Consider the following 15,550-nt stretch of genomic DNA (forward strand, 5'->3'; position numbering starts at 1 on the left):
CCCGGCTCAAAATTCTTCAGGGAAGTTCTGGATTTCTTTGACCTGAGGCCTCAAGACATTGGACCCAATTCCGTGTCCAATCTGTGCAATTTTCAAGTTTTCTGCGAGGTTTACTTAGGAGAGGAACCAAGCCTGCTGCTGTTCAGAGAGCTTTTTTACTTGAACCGGCAGAATGAACGCACCAACGGGCCTAGTCTTGAGCTTGGCGGCATCTCAATCCAGCGGCGGAGAGACTGCCTTTTTCCTTACGCTGAGCTGCCGAGTCACCCCAAAGACTGGAACCAGACATGGTTCTACTGTCAAGACACCTCTCCGGCTAACGAGAAGCCTCTGCCCGGCTTTTGTGCCCTGCATCTTGAGTCCAATCATCATCTAGCTGACAAGTTAACTTCTGTTGAGCGCCTGGCTCTTAACCCTACTATCAGAAAGATCAAAGCCCTTTTAGGCAACGGGTTGACTGGCATTGATTTGGTCTGGGTCTGGGTCACCTGGCGGATACTACCATTAAGCCGCCGCTCCGGCTTAATGTGTACTTACACATGCGAAAAGGACGACTCAATGCTTCATAGTCCTGAGGACTTACCAGATGATGTGGTAGATGCCACAGTCCAATCGCTATTGAAGGAGGGCACTGTAACCAACAATACTTTCAGTCTGCTTCCCTTCTGCAAGAAGAATCCGGCTCCTGCAGTAAGTTACTAGTCTTCACAAATACTCTTTAATATGTTACCTTATGGTACTTATGATTCTTTGTCTTTTTCCACAGGCCGATGACAACTTCTGGAAGGTCAAATATGACCATGAGGCTGCAAAACTGGCCCGGGCGGCTAAAAAGACCGAAAGAAAAGCCGCCAGGACGGGTACCTCTAAAAAGAAGAAACCCAGCGCCTCTGATATGCTTAAATTGGACGACTCTTCTTCAGATGAGGAAGAGGTAATCTTTTTGATTTTCTTTAACTCCTTTGCCATTACCTTACTGACATTTGATCCTTTCAGGAGGATACTGGGAACAGTCAAGCAGCTGGCGAAGAGGTAACTATAATTTCCTCTATCTCAGAGCCTTTTCCAAAACAAAGAATCCGAAGGGTGACCCGGAAAGTAAGGTTTTCACACCCTCTCGCTTACGAAGATCCTCAATTTCTTTTGAAGCAACAGCAGCTTGAGAACCGGCGGCAGACTCGGGCCAACCAGGACGCAGAGCTTTCCTCCAGCTTACCCGATGTAACCAGGAAGCATCGGACCGAGGTTATCTCCGACTTACGTTTTGTTTTACCCTTGATGGGTTTGATTCGCCAACCTCTCAATTCATCTGACTCCAACTATCAGGATACCTCCCCTTCTTCTGATGAGTCGATGCAATCGAACATGCCGGCTTTCAAAACGGCTCCCGGGTAATATAACCTTTCCTACTTTGAGGTTATCCATACTTATACTTTGATACTTATCTTTCCACTTTGTTTGACAGCTTGCAAGTAAAGCCCAGCAAGAGGGCAAAGAAGAATAAGCCGTCCCAAGACCCGGTGGTTACTGAACCGGTGCTTGACTCATCCGTTCCAGACAGCTCCGCTCATCAGCCACCACCTGAACCGGCTTCTGACATTCCGGAGCCAACTTCTGACCCGCCTGCAGAAGATGTGATTCACAACTCGGATGACCCGGAAACTCCTAGCCCGGCCAAAACGGTTGACCCAGAGGTTGAAATTGTGAAGAGCCAATACGTTGAACCGGGCCGGCCTACTGCCCTTGCCCAATGCACCGTCAAGGAGGAATTTGCCCAGCGCCGGAAGTCCAAACAAGACATCACCGATTATTCTCACCTAAGTATTGGTGATATAGTCTCAGGTTATCTGAACCAAATACACAGTAGTCGTGACCTAGAAATTGACATGGTGAAGCAAATACAACATAAATCTGAGGTAAACTTTAAGCTTTTACTCTAAATCTTACTTACTGTACCAGCCCCCAAGTCTATTGCTTATGAATGAATATGCTGTAGACTTAATACTCTGCTTGCCATTAGTTTCTTCCGGTTTAATTTGAATATGTTTAACCCGGAGATAACATGAAACTTTAAATTTGGGTTACATTAGCCCCCAAGTGTCAAGTACCTTTACTTGTAAAGTGCATGAGACTTAATATGTATGACTTGGTAAAATAAACTAAAAATTCTTTAAACATACATTAGTCCCCAAGTGCCAAGTATCTTTACTTGTAAAATACTTGGGACTTAAATGTTATCTTACCAAGATTCTTACCGTAACCTGATGTCAATGCAGGCCACCGTAAGTCAATTTGAGGCGGAGATTGCTGATTTGAAGAGCCAGTTGAAAACCCAAGAGCTCGAAGCTCAGAAAGCCAATTCCAAGTTTGAATTCATTGTCTCTAAACAAGAGAAGCTGAAGAAAATTTTGAATCGGAAAAGAAGGCTTGGGTTGACGAGAGGGCTTCACTGGTGACCCGGGTGGAAACAGCGGAGGCATCTCTTGCCGAGGCAACAAATGAGCTGTCCGACTTAAAGCGGCACATATCCCAGATGGTCTCAGCTATCTTTGGTAAGCCGCTCATAAATATTGTAATCCTTCAAGAGTTATCATAATAGTTGCCTCCGGCTTACTGTTATACCTATGAACATGCAGGCCCCAGAAGTACCAATCTGAAGGAAAATATGCTTGTCGAGCTTAAGGCAGTGTATACCTTGGTAGAGCAGCTGTACTCTGGGTCACAGCATGCGTTGACTGCTGTGGCTTTATCAAATACCTCTCCCCGGCTCCTGCAAGACATGTTGAGACATCTGTCGGTGCTACCTCAACGCATTCAAGACTTAAGGTGGGCATCCGCGAGAGCCGGAGCCGTGGCTGCGTTGAGTCGGGCAAAAGCATGGGTGCCAGAGCTTGACCTTGCTGACCTCTCTCTTGGATATCCAAGTCTTAAGGAGGACGGCACTGCTTTTGGCGAACAGGACTTCACTGCCTGTGTTAAAGTCGTACGCCCTCTGGCGACTCTCATTGGGGAGGACACTGATCTCACCAAGTATTCGCCGGGTTATGATAGCGAGAACCGGAGAATCCCAAATGTCCCATATGACCAAGTCAACCTGCTCCCTCCAATGCGTAAGCATACCTTTGCCCCTGAAGTGGACCCAACCAGTTTAATAGATGATGAAGCTGAATTTGAAGCTTTGAGCGGCATTGACTAGGCCTCGTCCACCTTCCAGGACACAACAACCGAAGGAGAGGCGGGGAAGGATAATCCGGAGTCATCAAGCCAGCCGGAGGAAGCCGCCAGCCAGGTCATAACTTGGCAAAGAACAATGCTTCACTTATTCAGACTCGGGGAGTCTTGTAATAGGATAGAATAACTCCTTAATGCCTGTCATGCCTTATGGTACTTATTGCTTTTGTTAAGCCGCCAGTACTAAATTCATCTTGCTTATGTTAATCAAGTGTTTCCTTGATCCTTCACCTTGCTCCGTTTTAACCTGCACGTAAAACAGGCAAGGCTTTCCTGGACGTTTTACTACACCAGTGGGTTATAGAATATTGATAACCCGGATATGATCAAAAATCATATGTATAAGCCGGTTCATGATTAGTTAAAACATAATCATAACAGCATACATGCGACCCTTTTTGATAACCTCTCCGGCTCATATAAGTTTTTACCTGGCACTTGTTAGGACCTGAAGTAACTAATATAAAGCCGGAAAGATCAAGAACCATCTCCTCAAGAAGGTTTCAATGATAGTGAAAATAATCATACTTGCAAATGTTCATAGGCTCCTGATTCGAATACGATCAGAGAACCGTTCCAAAGGGGTTAAGCTAAGATTCGGATACGATCATATAGCCCCCAGTGGCTTTGGTGATGCCGATCAAGTGGGTATCGACAGCTATGTTCTCTTTGGTTCGAATACGACCCATGTTTGAACAGGAAGCCCCCAAGTGAACATAAGAGTTGTTTAATAACGCTGATTTGAATATGATCCACATCAGACCCAAAGGGGTTAAGCTATGATTCAAATTTGATCAGGAAGCCCCCAAGTGGGTTTGGCAATATGCCGATCAAGTGGGTATCGACAGCTATGTTCTCTTTGGTTCGAATACGACCTATGTTTGAACAGGAAGCCCCCAAGTGACCATGGCTAGATTCAGATATGATCATAAGCCGGACCAAAGGGAAAGCCAGATTCAGATATGATCCATCCCCTGTTGGCAGTGTCCATCACCTGATAAAGAAAACATGAAACATTTCTTTATGGGAAAAAAGGACAGAGGTCCTGCTTTATTGCTCTATATAATATGTACATTATAGAAAGTATCTTAAGAAGTAACTTAAGTATAGTAAGGCCGGAGATGAGCTATGTTCCACGGCCGGCGGGTCTCCTCCTCCGATTTAAATGAGTCCTTGCGCTCTCGAATATCGATGAGATAATATGACCCGTTGTGCAGATTCTTGCTGACCACAAAGGGCCCTTCCCAAGGCGGGGATAGCTTGTGCATATCATATTGATCCTGGATGAGCTGGAGCACCAAGTCGCCTTCCTGAAAGGTTCTGCTTCTAACCCGGCGGCTGTGATAGCGGCGCAGGTCTTGTTGGTAAATCGCCGAATGGGCTATTGCCAAGTCTCGCTCTTCGTCCAACAAGTCAAGTGCATCCTGACGAGCCTTTTCGTTATCCGCCTCAACGTAAGCCGCCACACGGGGTGAGTCGTGCTGGATGTCACTTGGCAGGACCGCCTCTGCTCCATAAACCATGAAGAAAGGTGTGTATCCCGTAGATCTGTTAGGCGTAGTGTTGATGCTCCATAACACGGAGGGTAACTCCTCCACCCAACAACCCGGAGTTTGTTGTAAAGGGACCAAGAGCCGGGGCTTGATACCTTTCAGGATCTCTTGGTTAGCTCTCTCGACTTGACCATTGGATTGAGGATGAGCAACAGCCGAAACATCAAGCCGGATATGTTCTCTTTGACAGAACTCTTCCATGGCACCCTTAGAGAGATTAGTGCCATTATCAGTTATGATGCTATGTGGAAAACCAAAATGAAAGATCACCTTTTTCATGAACTGAACCGCCGTGGCTGCATCACATTTACTGACCGGCTCTGCCTCAACCCACTTGGTAAACTTATCCACTGCCACTAGTAGATGTGTCCTTTTGTCTTTAGACCTTTTGAAAGGTCCAACCATGTCAAGCCCCCAGACTGCAAATGGCCAAGTAATTGGGATCATCCTCAACTCTTGAGCCGGCACATGAGCTCGTCGTGAGAACTTCTGACACCCATCACATTTACTGGCCAGATCTTCTGCATCAGCGTGAGCCGTCAGCCAATAGAAACCATGATGAAAAGCCTTGGACACGAGGGATTTTGACCTGGGATGATGGCCACAATCTCCTTCATGGATCTCACGGAGTATTTCTTGGCCTTCTGCAGGTGACACACAGCGTTGAAACGCCCCGGTGACGCTGAGGTGATGTAACTCGCCGTTGACAATCGTGATGGATTTGGAGCGCCTAACGATTTGTCTCGCCAACGTCTCATCCTCCGGTAATTCACCCCGGGTCATATAAGCCAGATAAGGAACCGTCCAATCCGGGATAACATGAAGAGCCGCCACCACCTGTGCCTCCGGGTCTAGCACTGCTAAGTCTTCCTCGGTAGGTACCTTGACAGAAGGGTTATGTAACACATCAAGAAAGGTGTTGGGCGGCACCGGCTTACGTTGGGATCCCAACCGGCTTAAAGCATCAGCCGCCTCGTTCTTCCTTCGATCAATGTGCTCCACTTGATAACCCGTGAAGTGACCATCCACAACATCTACTTCACGATGATAAGCCGCCATGAGGGGGTCTTTGGAATCCCACTTGCCTGACACTTGTTGAGCCACCAAATCTGAGTCGCCCAAGCATCGTACCCGGCTTAAGTTCATCTCCTTAGCCATCCGGAGACCATGAAGTAATGCCTCATATTCAGCTGCATTGTTGGTACATGGAAACATAAGCCGGAGTACATAACAAAATTTGTCACCTCGAGGGGAAGTTAACACCACTCCAGCCCCCGAGCCTTCTAGCTGCCTGGACCCGTCAAAGTGAATAGTCCAGTATGTGTTATCCGGCTTCTCCTCAGGGGCTTGCAACTCTGTCCAATCATTGATGAAGTCCACCAAGGCCTGAGACTTAATAGCTGTCCGGGGCATGTATTTCAAGCCATGAGGCCCAAGCTCAATAGCCCACTTGGCGACTCGTCCTGTGGCCTCCCTGTTCTGAATAATGTCTCCCAAAGGGGCAGAACTTACCACAGTTATAGGATGGCTTTGAAAATACTGCTTCAACTTCTGGTTTGCCATGAACACCCCATAAACAAGCTTCTGCCAATGAGGATACCTTTGCCTGGATTCAATGAGCACCTCACTGATGTAGTAAACCGGCCGTTGAACCGGATGCTCCTTACCGGCTTCCTTACGCTCCACCACGATGGCAACGCTGACGGCTTGTGAGTTGGCAGCTACATATAACAGCAAAGGCTCTTTGTCAATTGGAGCCGCAAGAACCGGCGGCTCAGACAATTGTCTCTTCAAGTCTTCAAAAGCAGCATCAGCGGCCTCACTCCAAACAAAAGTGTCAGTTTTCTTCATCATCTAATACAATGGGAGGGCTTTCTCACCGAGCCGACTTATGAACCGACTTAAGGCGGCGACGCGACCCACCAGTCGCTGAACATCATTGATGCACGCCGGTTTATCCAGAGAGGTAATCGCCTTGATCTTCTCCGGGTTAGCTTCGATGCATCTGTTGGACACCAGAAAGCCCAAAAGGTTGCCTGCAGGGACACCAAACACACATTTGGCTGGGTTAAGCATCATCTTGTAGACCTGGAGATTATCAAAGGTCTCCTTTAAGTCGGATATCAAGGTCTCCTTTTCTCTGGACTTCACCACAATGTCATCCACATAGGCATGGACATTACGCCCAATTTGGTCGTGCAAACAATTCTGCACACACCGCTGGTAAGTCGCCTGAGCACTCTTGAGCCCAAATGGCATAGATACATAGCAGAAGGCTCCAAACGGAGTGATGAAAGTCGTCTTCTCCTGGTCCTTAACTGCCATTTTAATCTGATGATAACCAGAGTAAGCGTCCAAAAAGCTCAAACGCTCACAACCCGCCATAGCATCAATGATTTGATCAATACGGGGAAGAGCAAAAGGGTCAGCTGGACAAGCCTTGTTTAAGCCCATGTAGTCCACACACATCTGCCAGGTGCCATTCTTCTTGAGGACGAGCACCGGGTTAGCCAACCACTCCGGGTGAAAAACTTCAATGATAAACCCGGCCGCTAAGAGCCGGGCAACTTCTTCCCCAATAGCTTTCCATCTTTCTTCATTAAAACGGCAAAGAAACTGCCTGACCGGCTTATACTTTGGATCAATATTGAGAGTGTGCTCAGCGAGTTCCCTCGGTACACCCGGCATGTCAGAAGGTTTCCATGCAAAGATGTCCCGGTTCTCACGGATGAACTCGATGAGCGCGCTTTTCTATTTGGCATCCAAGTTGCTACTGATGCTGAACTGTTTAGAAGAATCACCCGGGGTAAAGTCAACAAGCTTTGTCTCAGCTGCCGACTTAAACTTCAACGCCGGGTCATGCTCTGTAGTTGGCTTCTTCAGGGATGTCATATCCGCCGGGTCAACATTATCTTGATAAAATTTGAGCTCCTCTGCTGCGCAGGCCGACTCAGCATAAGCCACGTCACCTTCTTCACACTCCAATGCTACCTTACGACTGCCATGTACAGTGATGGTGCCCTTGTAACCCGGCATCTTAAGCTGTAAATAAACGTAACACGGTCGGGCCATAAATTTAGCATAAGCCGGCCGTCCAAACAGAGCGTGGTATGGGCTCCTGATCTTGACCACCTCAAATGTCAACTTCTCAGCTCGGGAGTCATGTTCATCTCCAAAAGCTACCTCTAGCTCAATCCTGCCAACTGGGTAAGCCGACTTACCAGGGACAACTCCATGGAAAACAGTGTTGGATGTTCTCAGATTTTTATCAGTCAACCCCATGCGCTGAAAGGTCTCGTAGTAAAGGATGTTGATGCTACTACCCCCATCCATGAGCACCTTGGTGAACTTATACCCACCAACCTGAGGCGCCACTACCAAAGCCAACTGACCCGGGTTATCGACCCGCGGAGGATGATCCTCTCTGCTCCATATGATGGGCTGCTCTGACCACCTTAAATAACGAGGGATTGCCGGCTCAACGGAATTCACAGCCCTCTTATGAACCTTCTGGTCACGTTTGCACAAACTAGTGGTAAATACGTGATACTGCCCACCACTTAACTGCTTCGGATGGCTTTGATAACCCGACTGCTGCTGCTGCTGTCTGCTTTGACCAGACTGCTGCTGACTGTTGCCACCTGGATGCCCCTGAAAACCGGAATTTGAACCGCCGCCCGGGCCATGAAAGTCGCCAGCCCCTGAGCCGCCACCAGATCCTTGACCGCCGTCGAAGGTGTTGGAATTTTTAAACGCCTTCATGATCGCACAATCCTTCCATAGAAGTGTGGCCGGCCGCTCCCGGGTGCCGTGTCTCGGGCAAGGCTCATTGAGTAGTTGCTCCAGAGATGGGCCTGACCCGCCGGATCGTGGCGGTTTACCCTTACGTCTTGGATTGTTACCTCGTACGTTGGCATTGGCCACAAACTCCGGGTTACCGTCCGCCTTACGCTTATTGCCGCCTTGATTCCCCGGGTTATGCTGCTGACCTTTTCCATTACCGTTCCTTTTTCCCTTCCCTGTCTTCTCATCGTCAGACGCGGGATCCTTGGTACTATCAGAATCGGCATATTTGACTAAAGCCGCCATCAGCGTACCCATATCCGTGAGGTCACGTTTAAGGCGCCCCAGTTTCTGCCTTAACGGCTCAAAACGGCAATTTTTCTCCAGCATAAGAACCGCAGAGCCGGCATCCATCTTATTGGAGGAATGAATTATCTCCTTGACCCGGCATACCCAATGGGTAGTGGATTCACCTTCCTCTTGCTTGCAATCCATCAAGTCCACGATCGACATAGATTGTTTACAGGTGTCCTTGAAGTTCTGGATGAACCGGGCCTTTAACTCGCCCCATGAACCAATGGAATTGGGTGGCAAGCCTTTCAGCCACGACCGGGCTGTTCCATCTAACATCATGGTGAAATATTTAGCCATTGCCGCGTCACTGACTTCCAGCAACTCCATGGCCATCTCATAACTCTCGATCCACGCCCCGGGCTGTAAATCGGCCGTGTAATTTGGTACCTTTCGAGGTCCCTTGAAGTCCTTGGGCAGACGTACGTCGCGCAGAGCCGGCACCAGGCAAGGGACTCTGCCGGTTCTAGTGGCTACTCCCGCCTCAACAGATGTCATTGGATACTCCGGGTGATCATTCTCCTGACGTACTTGGTCCTGCACCGGGTTATAGCCTCCGGGCTGGTTACGTCGTTGGGCATTGCTTGACAAGGCTTCCAACTCCATGCGCCTGCTGTAACTCGGGCTCCGGTTCTGGTGAGGTGGTGCTAACCAGGGCAGGGGAGTGGAATGAATCCTGTCCCGGCTGTAAGAATAGGTCTCCTGCTGAGCCAGGGCTTTCTGGAGGAGCTCCCTGACCCTCCGGGTCTCCACCGCCGTCGGTTCATCTCCTTCCATAGGAAGAGCTGCTAAACGCGCTGAAGCTGCGATCAAGTTCTCCATGGGGTTGGAAAAGTGACCCGGTGGAATCGGCACATAACGCGGCGGTGGCATGCTCACGTGAGGCGGCACCATGTCCCTAGGCTGAGCCCGTCCTCCTGTTCCGGCTGTCATAAGCTGGTCGGCCTCTGGCGGGTTACTAGGGCCGGCTCAGGGTGTAGCAAAGAGAACCTGGGGGTCGTAATTCAGAGGTAGACGGGATTGCATTTTCTGGTGTCTCCTCCTCATTACCTCATTGGATGCGTTTAAGCTCATCGTGAGCTGGTAAGCTTCTGATTGTAAGCGCTGTGCCCGGGCGTCGAGAGCCGCCCGTTCTGCAGCTAGTCTAGTATCCTCAGCTACCAAGGCCTCCTTGGCCTAAGCTGTCTCCTCACACACCTGAGCTACTGCTGCGTCGTGCTCATCCTTGTCAGCAGGAATAACCGTAGCGGTTAACAGGGCCGTAAGCTTGTCCATGAGATCCATCAGCACCTGAGTCGGTGGGCGCACGGGGTCGCCTGCCCCGGCTGCTCCTGATCCGGACGTGATTGCTGCGGCTGCCGTAGAGTTTGAACCGGGCTGAGTCCTAGCCATGAAGATTCCGGCCCATCGTGGCGGCTCATCGGGGTCCGGAATACTGATGCCATCGGAACAGCCCCCGAGCACGCCATCTTGTACCTAACACAATGAATCTATTGAGCCGGCGGACGAGTCACCGTCTGAGAGGACGGCTTTCATCCCCATCTTTAGATCCAGAAAGTTCCTCTCCGTGGACGCAGCCCACAAAGGCACGCCTCATGACCGGCTGAGTCCGGGTCTTCCTTGCACGCTGAGCCGTCTCGACGAGGTCGGTGCAGTTGTCCGGCTCAGGGCCTGACTCACCGATCCGGCCGATGAAGACGTGGATTCCGCTAAAGGGGACCCAGTACTCGTACTCAATTGAGCCGGCATCGGGACCCCAGCCTTCGTCGTCGATGTAGATCTTGCCGCGACGACTCTTGGTCATCCGGCCCACTACGTACCCCTTGAGCCCTTCGAAGTTGCCCTTCAAAAACTCAAATCCACCATGCGCTGGCCCCATGATGGGCGCCAACTGTCGTGGAATAGTCATGTCAGATGTCCTCGTGAAAGGACTTAGTTGTGGAGCCATCGCAACTAGGAAGCTTGAAGGGGTTAAATCGGGACAAGAGACACGAGAGGGTTTATACTAGTTCGGCCCCTTACGGTGAAGGTAAGGCCTACGTCTAGTTGGGTTGGTATTGATGTTTCGATAACCAGGGAGCAAGATACGCTATGCCCGGCTCTCAATGAGTTGTTTCTTGCCCTAAGTCGCCAGCAGGTCGTCCCCTTATATACACGGGTTGACGCCCACCGGCTTACAGAGTCCAGGCCGGCTTATAAACAGAGTCCGGCTCGGTGATCAGTTAAATCTACCTTACGTTATAAGTCATGCCATCATGGCGTTTTACTACAATGGGCTTAAGCCGCCAGTGGTCCTTAAGCTCCTTATTGAACCGCCATCTTCATGCTTGGTCTTGGGCTTCCTCTGATGAGTACTCTTTGCGTAACCCGGCCCCTCGTGGGGCGGCTTACACAAATAGTCATATCCCCAACACCCCCCCTCTAGACATACTTCAAGGTCCTACACTAATGGGTACTGGAGAAATCATACCCACCAAGGAACAAGCAGAAGAGGAAGTTGGCATTCCTGCTCCTACTCAAAGTGATGACAATGTTGAGCTTGAAGACAATGCTGAAGATGAAGATAATGATCAGCAAGAGCAAAGTCTTCGCCCTATTCATCCTCGGGTTGCTAATAAGTTTAGATTGAGAAGATTCTTGATAGCATCAATGAACCTGGTCCTCTTACTCGATCATGAGCTATGCAACTTGCTAACTTATGTGGACACTTTGCATTTGACTCCATATTTGAACCCAAGAAAGTTGATGAAGCCTTCATGGAACCTGAATGGATTCAAGCTATGCAAGAAGAGCTTCAATGATTCGAGCTCAACAACGTCTGGGAACTTGTAGAGTGTCCTGATCCCCGCAAGCACGATATTATTGGCACCAAATGGATCTACCGCAATAAATAAGATGAACATGGTGAAGTTGTCAGAAACAAAGCTCGTCTTGTTGCTCAAAGTTACACACAAGTAGAGGGAATTGACTTCGATGAAACCTTTGCTCATGTGGCTAGGCTTGAAGCTACTCGCATACTGCTAGCCTATGCAAATCACAACAACATCCTTCTGTATCAAATAGATGTGAAGAGTGCCTTTCTCAATGGAAAGATTGAAGAAGAACTATATGTAGCTCAACCACCTGGTTTTGAAGACCCAAAGCGTCCTGATATGGTCTACAAGCTCAACAAGGCACTTTATGGCCTGAAAACAAGCACCTCGATCTTGGTATGACATACTCAAAGACTTCCTAAAGAGCAAAGGCTTCAAACTTGGTTCTCTAGACCCCACTCTCTTCATGAAGACATATGACGCAGAACTGTTTGTATGCCAAATCTATGTGGATGACATTATCTTTGGCTGCACTGACAAAAGATACAGCGCTGAGTTTGGGCATATGATGCAAGAGCAATATCAAATGTCCATGATGGGGGAGCTAAAGTTCTTTATTGGTCTTCAAATCCGTCAATAGAGAAATGGCATCTTCATATCACAAGAAAAGTACCTCAAAGATTGCCTGAAGAAGTTTGGAATGCAAGACTGTAAAGGTTACAAGACGCCAATGCCAACCAAAGGTCAACTGGCTCTGACGATAATGGTAAAGAGTTTGATCAAAAGGTATACTGCTCCATGATTGGTTCTTTATTGTACTTCTATGCCTCTAGGCCAGATATAATGCTTAGTGTTTGCATGTGCGCCCGACTCCAAGCGGCACCAATGGAATCACATCACCTCACTGTGAAGCGAATACTTCGATATTTGGCTCAGACCCCAACGCTAGGATTATGGTATCCAAAGGTGTCAGGACCCTGATCCTAAGTCACACCGATCTAGCATCTAACACATCATATCACTTTGCGGCCTCACGCACGGTATTCCCATGGGTGCCACCTTACCTGGACCGGGACCGTTTGCACCTTTTGGCTCACATATATGATAGTGCCGCTAACATCCATATGACAAAGAACCCGGGCCGACATGACTAGTCGTAAACCCAAGGTGACGCTAACTTACAGGCACAGACATACATGACCCAGGGACGAACGTGTCGATCAACAATGTATGAACCCAAGTCGTAGCAAGCTATAGGGACTTAAAGGAACAACGTGTGAAATTTCCCTGAAGGGACTGACATAGGAACGAAGGACAAATGCCGGCCAACCTAAGTGTTCTGGAGTAGTAGCAAGCTACCTTGGCTCAGTGGAAGCACTAGGAGACATTTCCCGGTAAGAGAGGCCACCAAGAATAAACAACTAGGTTGTCGGATCCCACACATACCAAGCATTTCAATACTCATACACACAATATGCTCGATATGTGCAAGTACAACATGGCATCACAACTTGACTCTAAAACTCAAAGTATTTATTCAATAGGCTCCGAGGAGCCAAATATTACAAACACGGGTCTCATGACCCAACATTCAGAGCATACAAACAACGGAAGCATAACTTGTCTGAGTACAGACAACTACCAATGAAAAGGGCTAAGAAGCCTGACTATCTACAAGATCTTGCCGAGGGCACAAGATCATAGCTGACGTAACAAGCTAAACGTTGTAGTCCACTTGGAACTACTAGCGAGACTGAAGTCTCTCTGCAAAAACATAAATTAAGCAAATGTGAGTACAAATGTACCCGGCAAGACTTACATCAAAACTAGCTACATATGCATCATTATCAACAAAGGGGGTGGTGGAGTTTAACTGCAGCAAGCCAGCTTTGAATCAGTGGCTATCCTGAACTACGACTAAAAGCAACTCTTTTGAGGTGGCGCACACGAGTCCACATATTCACCATATCAATACACCACTATGGATCCGCTCCTGTCTCCCTATGGGAATGCCATCCATAGCACTCACGCTTATCTTGCACATTTTAGAGTATCCACTTTCATTTGTCTATGAGCTGTATAGGCAACCCAGAGGTCCTTTACCGCGGACGCGGCTATTTGAATAGATCATTTATAACCCTGCATGGGTGTACTTCTTCACACATGTTTCCACCACTTAATGTCTGCACACGACATGTGCTTGGCAGACTTCAAGCGAAAGCCGACGTGGGTGTAGACCACGACCTGACTAACCACACAAATCCCTAGCTAGTCAAGGTTTATCGCCTATTCAGGTTCCATCCGCACGGAGTCCGGCCGAGGTTTCCACATACTGCCCCAAACGATGTGTGCAGGGTTCCCGAGACACCAAACTGGCGCCCGGTACACCGTGCCATATGCCTACCGCATCACAGCCCACCCCTCGGGTCAGCGCTGCGCACGGCCTCCAGCAAACTACAAACACTAGAAACTACTTGCAACTCCTGGACAAAGGACAGGGGTGGTTAATAACTCGAGCGGGGTCATATTTCAGGGCCCAACGTGTGGTGTTCATGAGGACGGCTTCAATGAGACAACCCACCATGTACTCCTACATGGCCTCTCACCGCTACCTTTACCAAATTGTGTTCACACACTTAGCTCTCAACAGTAGGACATGTTCACAACTTTCCAATTCATCCGTGATGAATCAGACCTGACACAATCTAAGCAGTAGCAGGAATGACAACAAGCATGAATGAGTAGGCACGTCAGGGCTCAAACAACTCCTACTCATACTAGTGGGTTTCATCTATTTACTGTGGCAATGACAGGTCATGCAGAGGAAAAGGGGTTCAATTACCGCATCAAGTAACAAATGAATCGTTATTGTCCGAATGCAGTAAAAGAGAGCAGGAGCAAGAGAGTGGGGTTGTATCGGAATGAACAAGGGGGTTTTGCTTGCCTGGCACTTCTGAAGATAGTATAGTTCTTCATCGGTGTCATCGAACTCATCGCCGGAACACGTCTACTAAGGGGGGGGGGGACAAATACCGACCAACAAGGAAGAACAAAATCAATGCAATGCACAATATGATGCATGATCATGGCATGGCAATATGCTGTGATTTGAGATAATACAACTAGCAACAAGTTAAATGAAGTCGGTTTGAATCCAAGATTCAAATTCAAACTCCATATGTGGATATTCAAATGCCATTATATGATTTGTCCTAAACAGCAGTTATAGGTTGTCCTAACATGCATGAAAATGGTACAGATGGATAGATTGGATTTTTCTAATCATTTTTCATATATAACTTATTTCATTCTGAGGTATGGTTGAATTACTATGAATTTTAGAACTTTTGGACATTTTCTGAAATTTATAAATCATTTCTGATTTATTTTAAAATCCCAGAAAATGTTTACTACGTCAGCATTACGTCATGCTGACCTCAACAGGTCAACAGACCCGGTCCAGGTCAAACCTGACCAGTGGGGCCCACTGGTCAGTGACTTAGTTAGTTAACTGAGTTAATTAGTGCTAAACTAACCCTAACTAAAAGTCAACAGGGCTGGGCCCACATGTCAGTGGCTCATTTAATTAACGAAGTTAGTTAACACTAACTAAACCTAACACTAATTAAATCCTAATCTAGAAGTTAGTCGGGGGCTGGCCCCACATGTCATAGACCTAGGGGAGGTCAAACCCCTGGTCAACCCGGCCTAATACGCCGGCGACGGCAGATGCGGCGCAGGGCTCGGGTTAGTTCCTCCAGCGACGAAAACGACTGCACAGAGGCTCTAGGGGGAGCTAGAGCTCACCCGCATCTAAAG

The 15,550-nt window shown here is 48.3% G+C and overlaps 1 protein-coding gene across 1 annotated transcript; it reads left to right on the top strand.

Annotated features, from left to right (window-relative positions):
• Positions 1 to 245: 245 nt before the first annotated feature.
• Positions 246 to 3,419, top strand: LOC119275420. Its single transcript, XM_037556259.1, has 8 exons — positions 246 to 690; positions 767 to 934; positions 997 to 1,032; positions 1,156 to 1,245; positions 1,327 to 1,391; positions 1,466 to 1,916; positions 2,277 to 2,552; positions 2,637 to 3,419. Exons 1-7 carry the CDS (start codon positions 526 to 528, stop codon positions 2,454 to 2,456), a joined length of 1,155 nt encoding a protein of 384 aa, XP_037412156.1. The 5' UTR covers positions 246 to 525; the 3' UTR covers positions 2,457 to 2,552; positions 2,637 to 3,419.
• Positions 3,420 to 15,550: the final 12,131 nt, after the last annotated feature.

The sequence above is a fragment of the Triticum dicoccoides genome, chromosome 3B (assembly GCF_002162155.2).
Source record: "Triticum dicoccoides isolate Atlit2015 ecotype Zavitan chromosome 3B, WEW_v2.0, whole genome shotgun sequence".
NCBI lineage: Eukaryota > Viridiplantae > Streptophyta > Magnoliopsida > Poales > Poaceae > Triticum > Triticum dicoccoides.

Bases quoted from the DNA above. Each gene is read 5' to 3' on its own strand.
- LOC119275420 (XM_037556259.1), top strand. From the start codon at position 526: ATGTGTACTTACACATGCGAAAAGGACGACTCAATGCTTCATAGTCCT. The intron at 1,033-1,155 runs GTAACTATAATT...TTGAAGCAACAG, and splicing joins GTCAAGCAGCTGGCGAAGAG to CAGCTTGAGAACCGGCGGCA. The intron at 1,392-1,465 runs GTAATATAACCT...TTTGTTTGACAG, and splicing joins GCTTTCAAAACGGCTCCCGG to CTTGCAAGTAAAGCCCAGCA.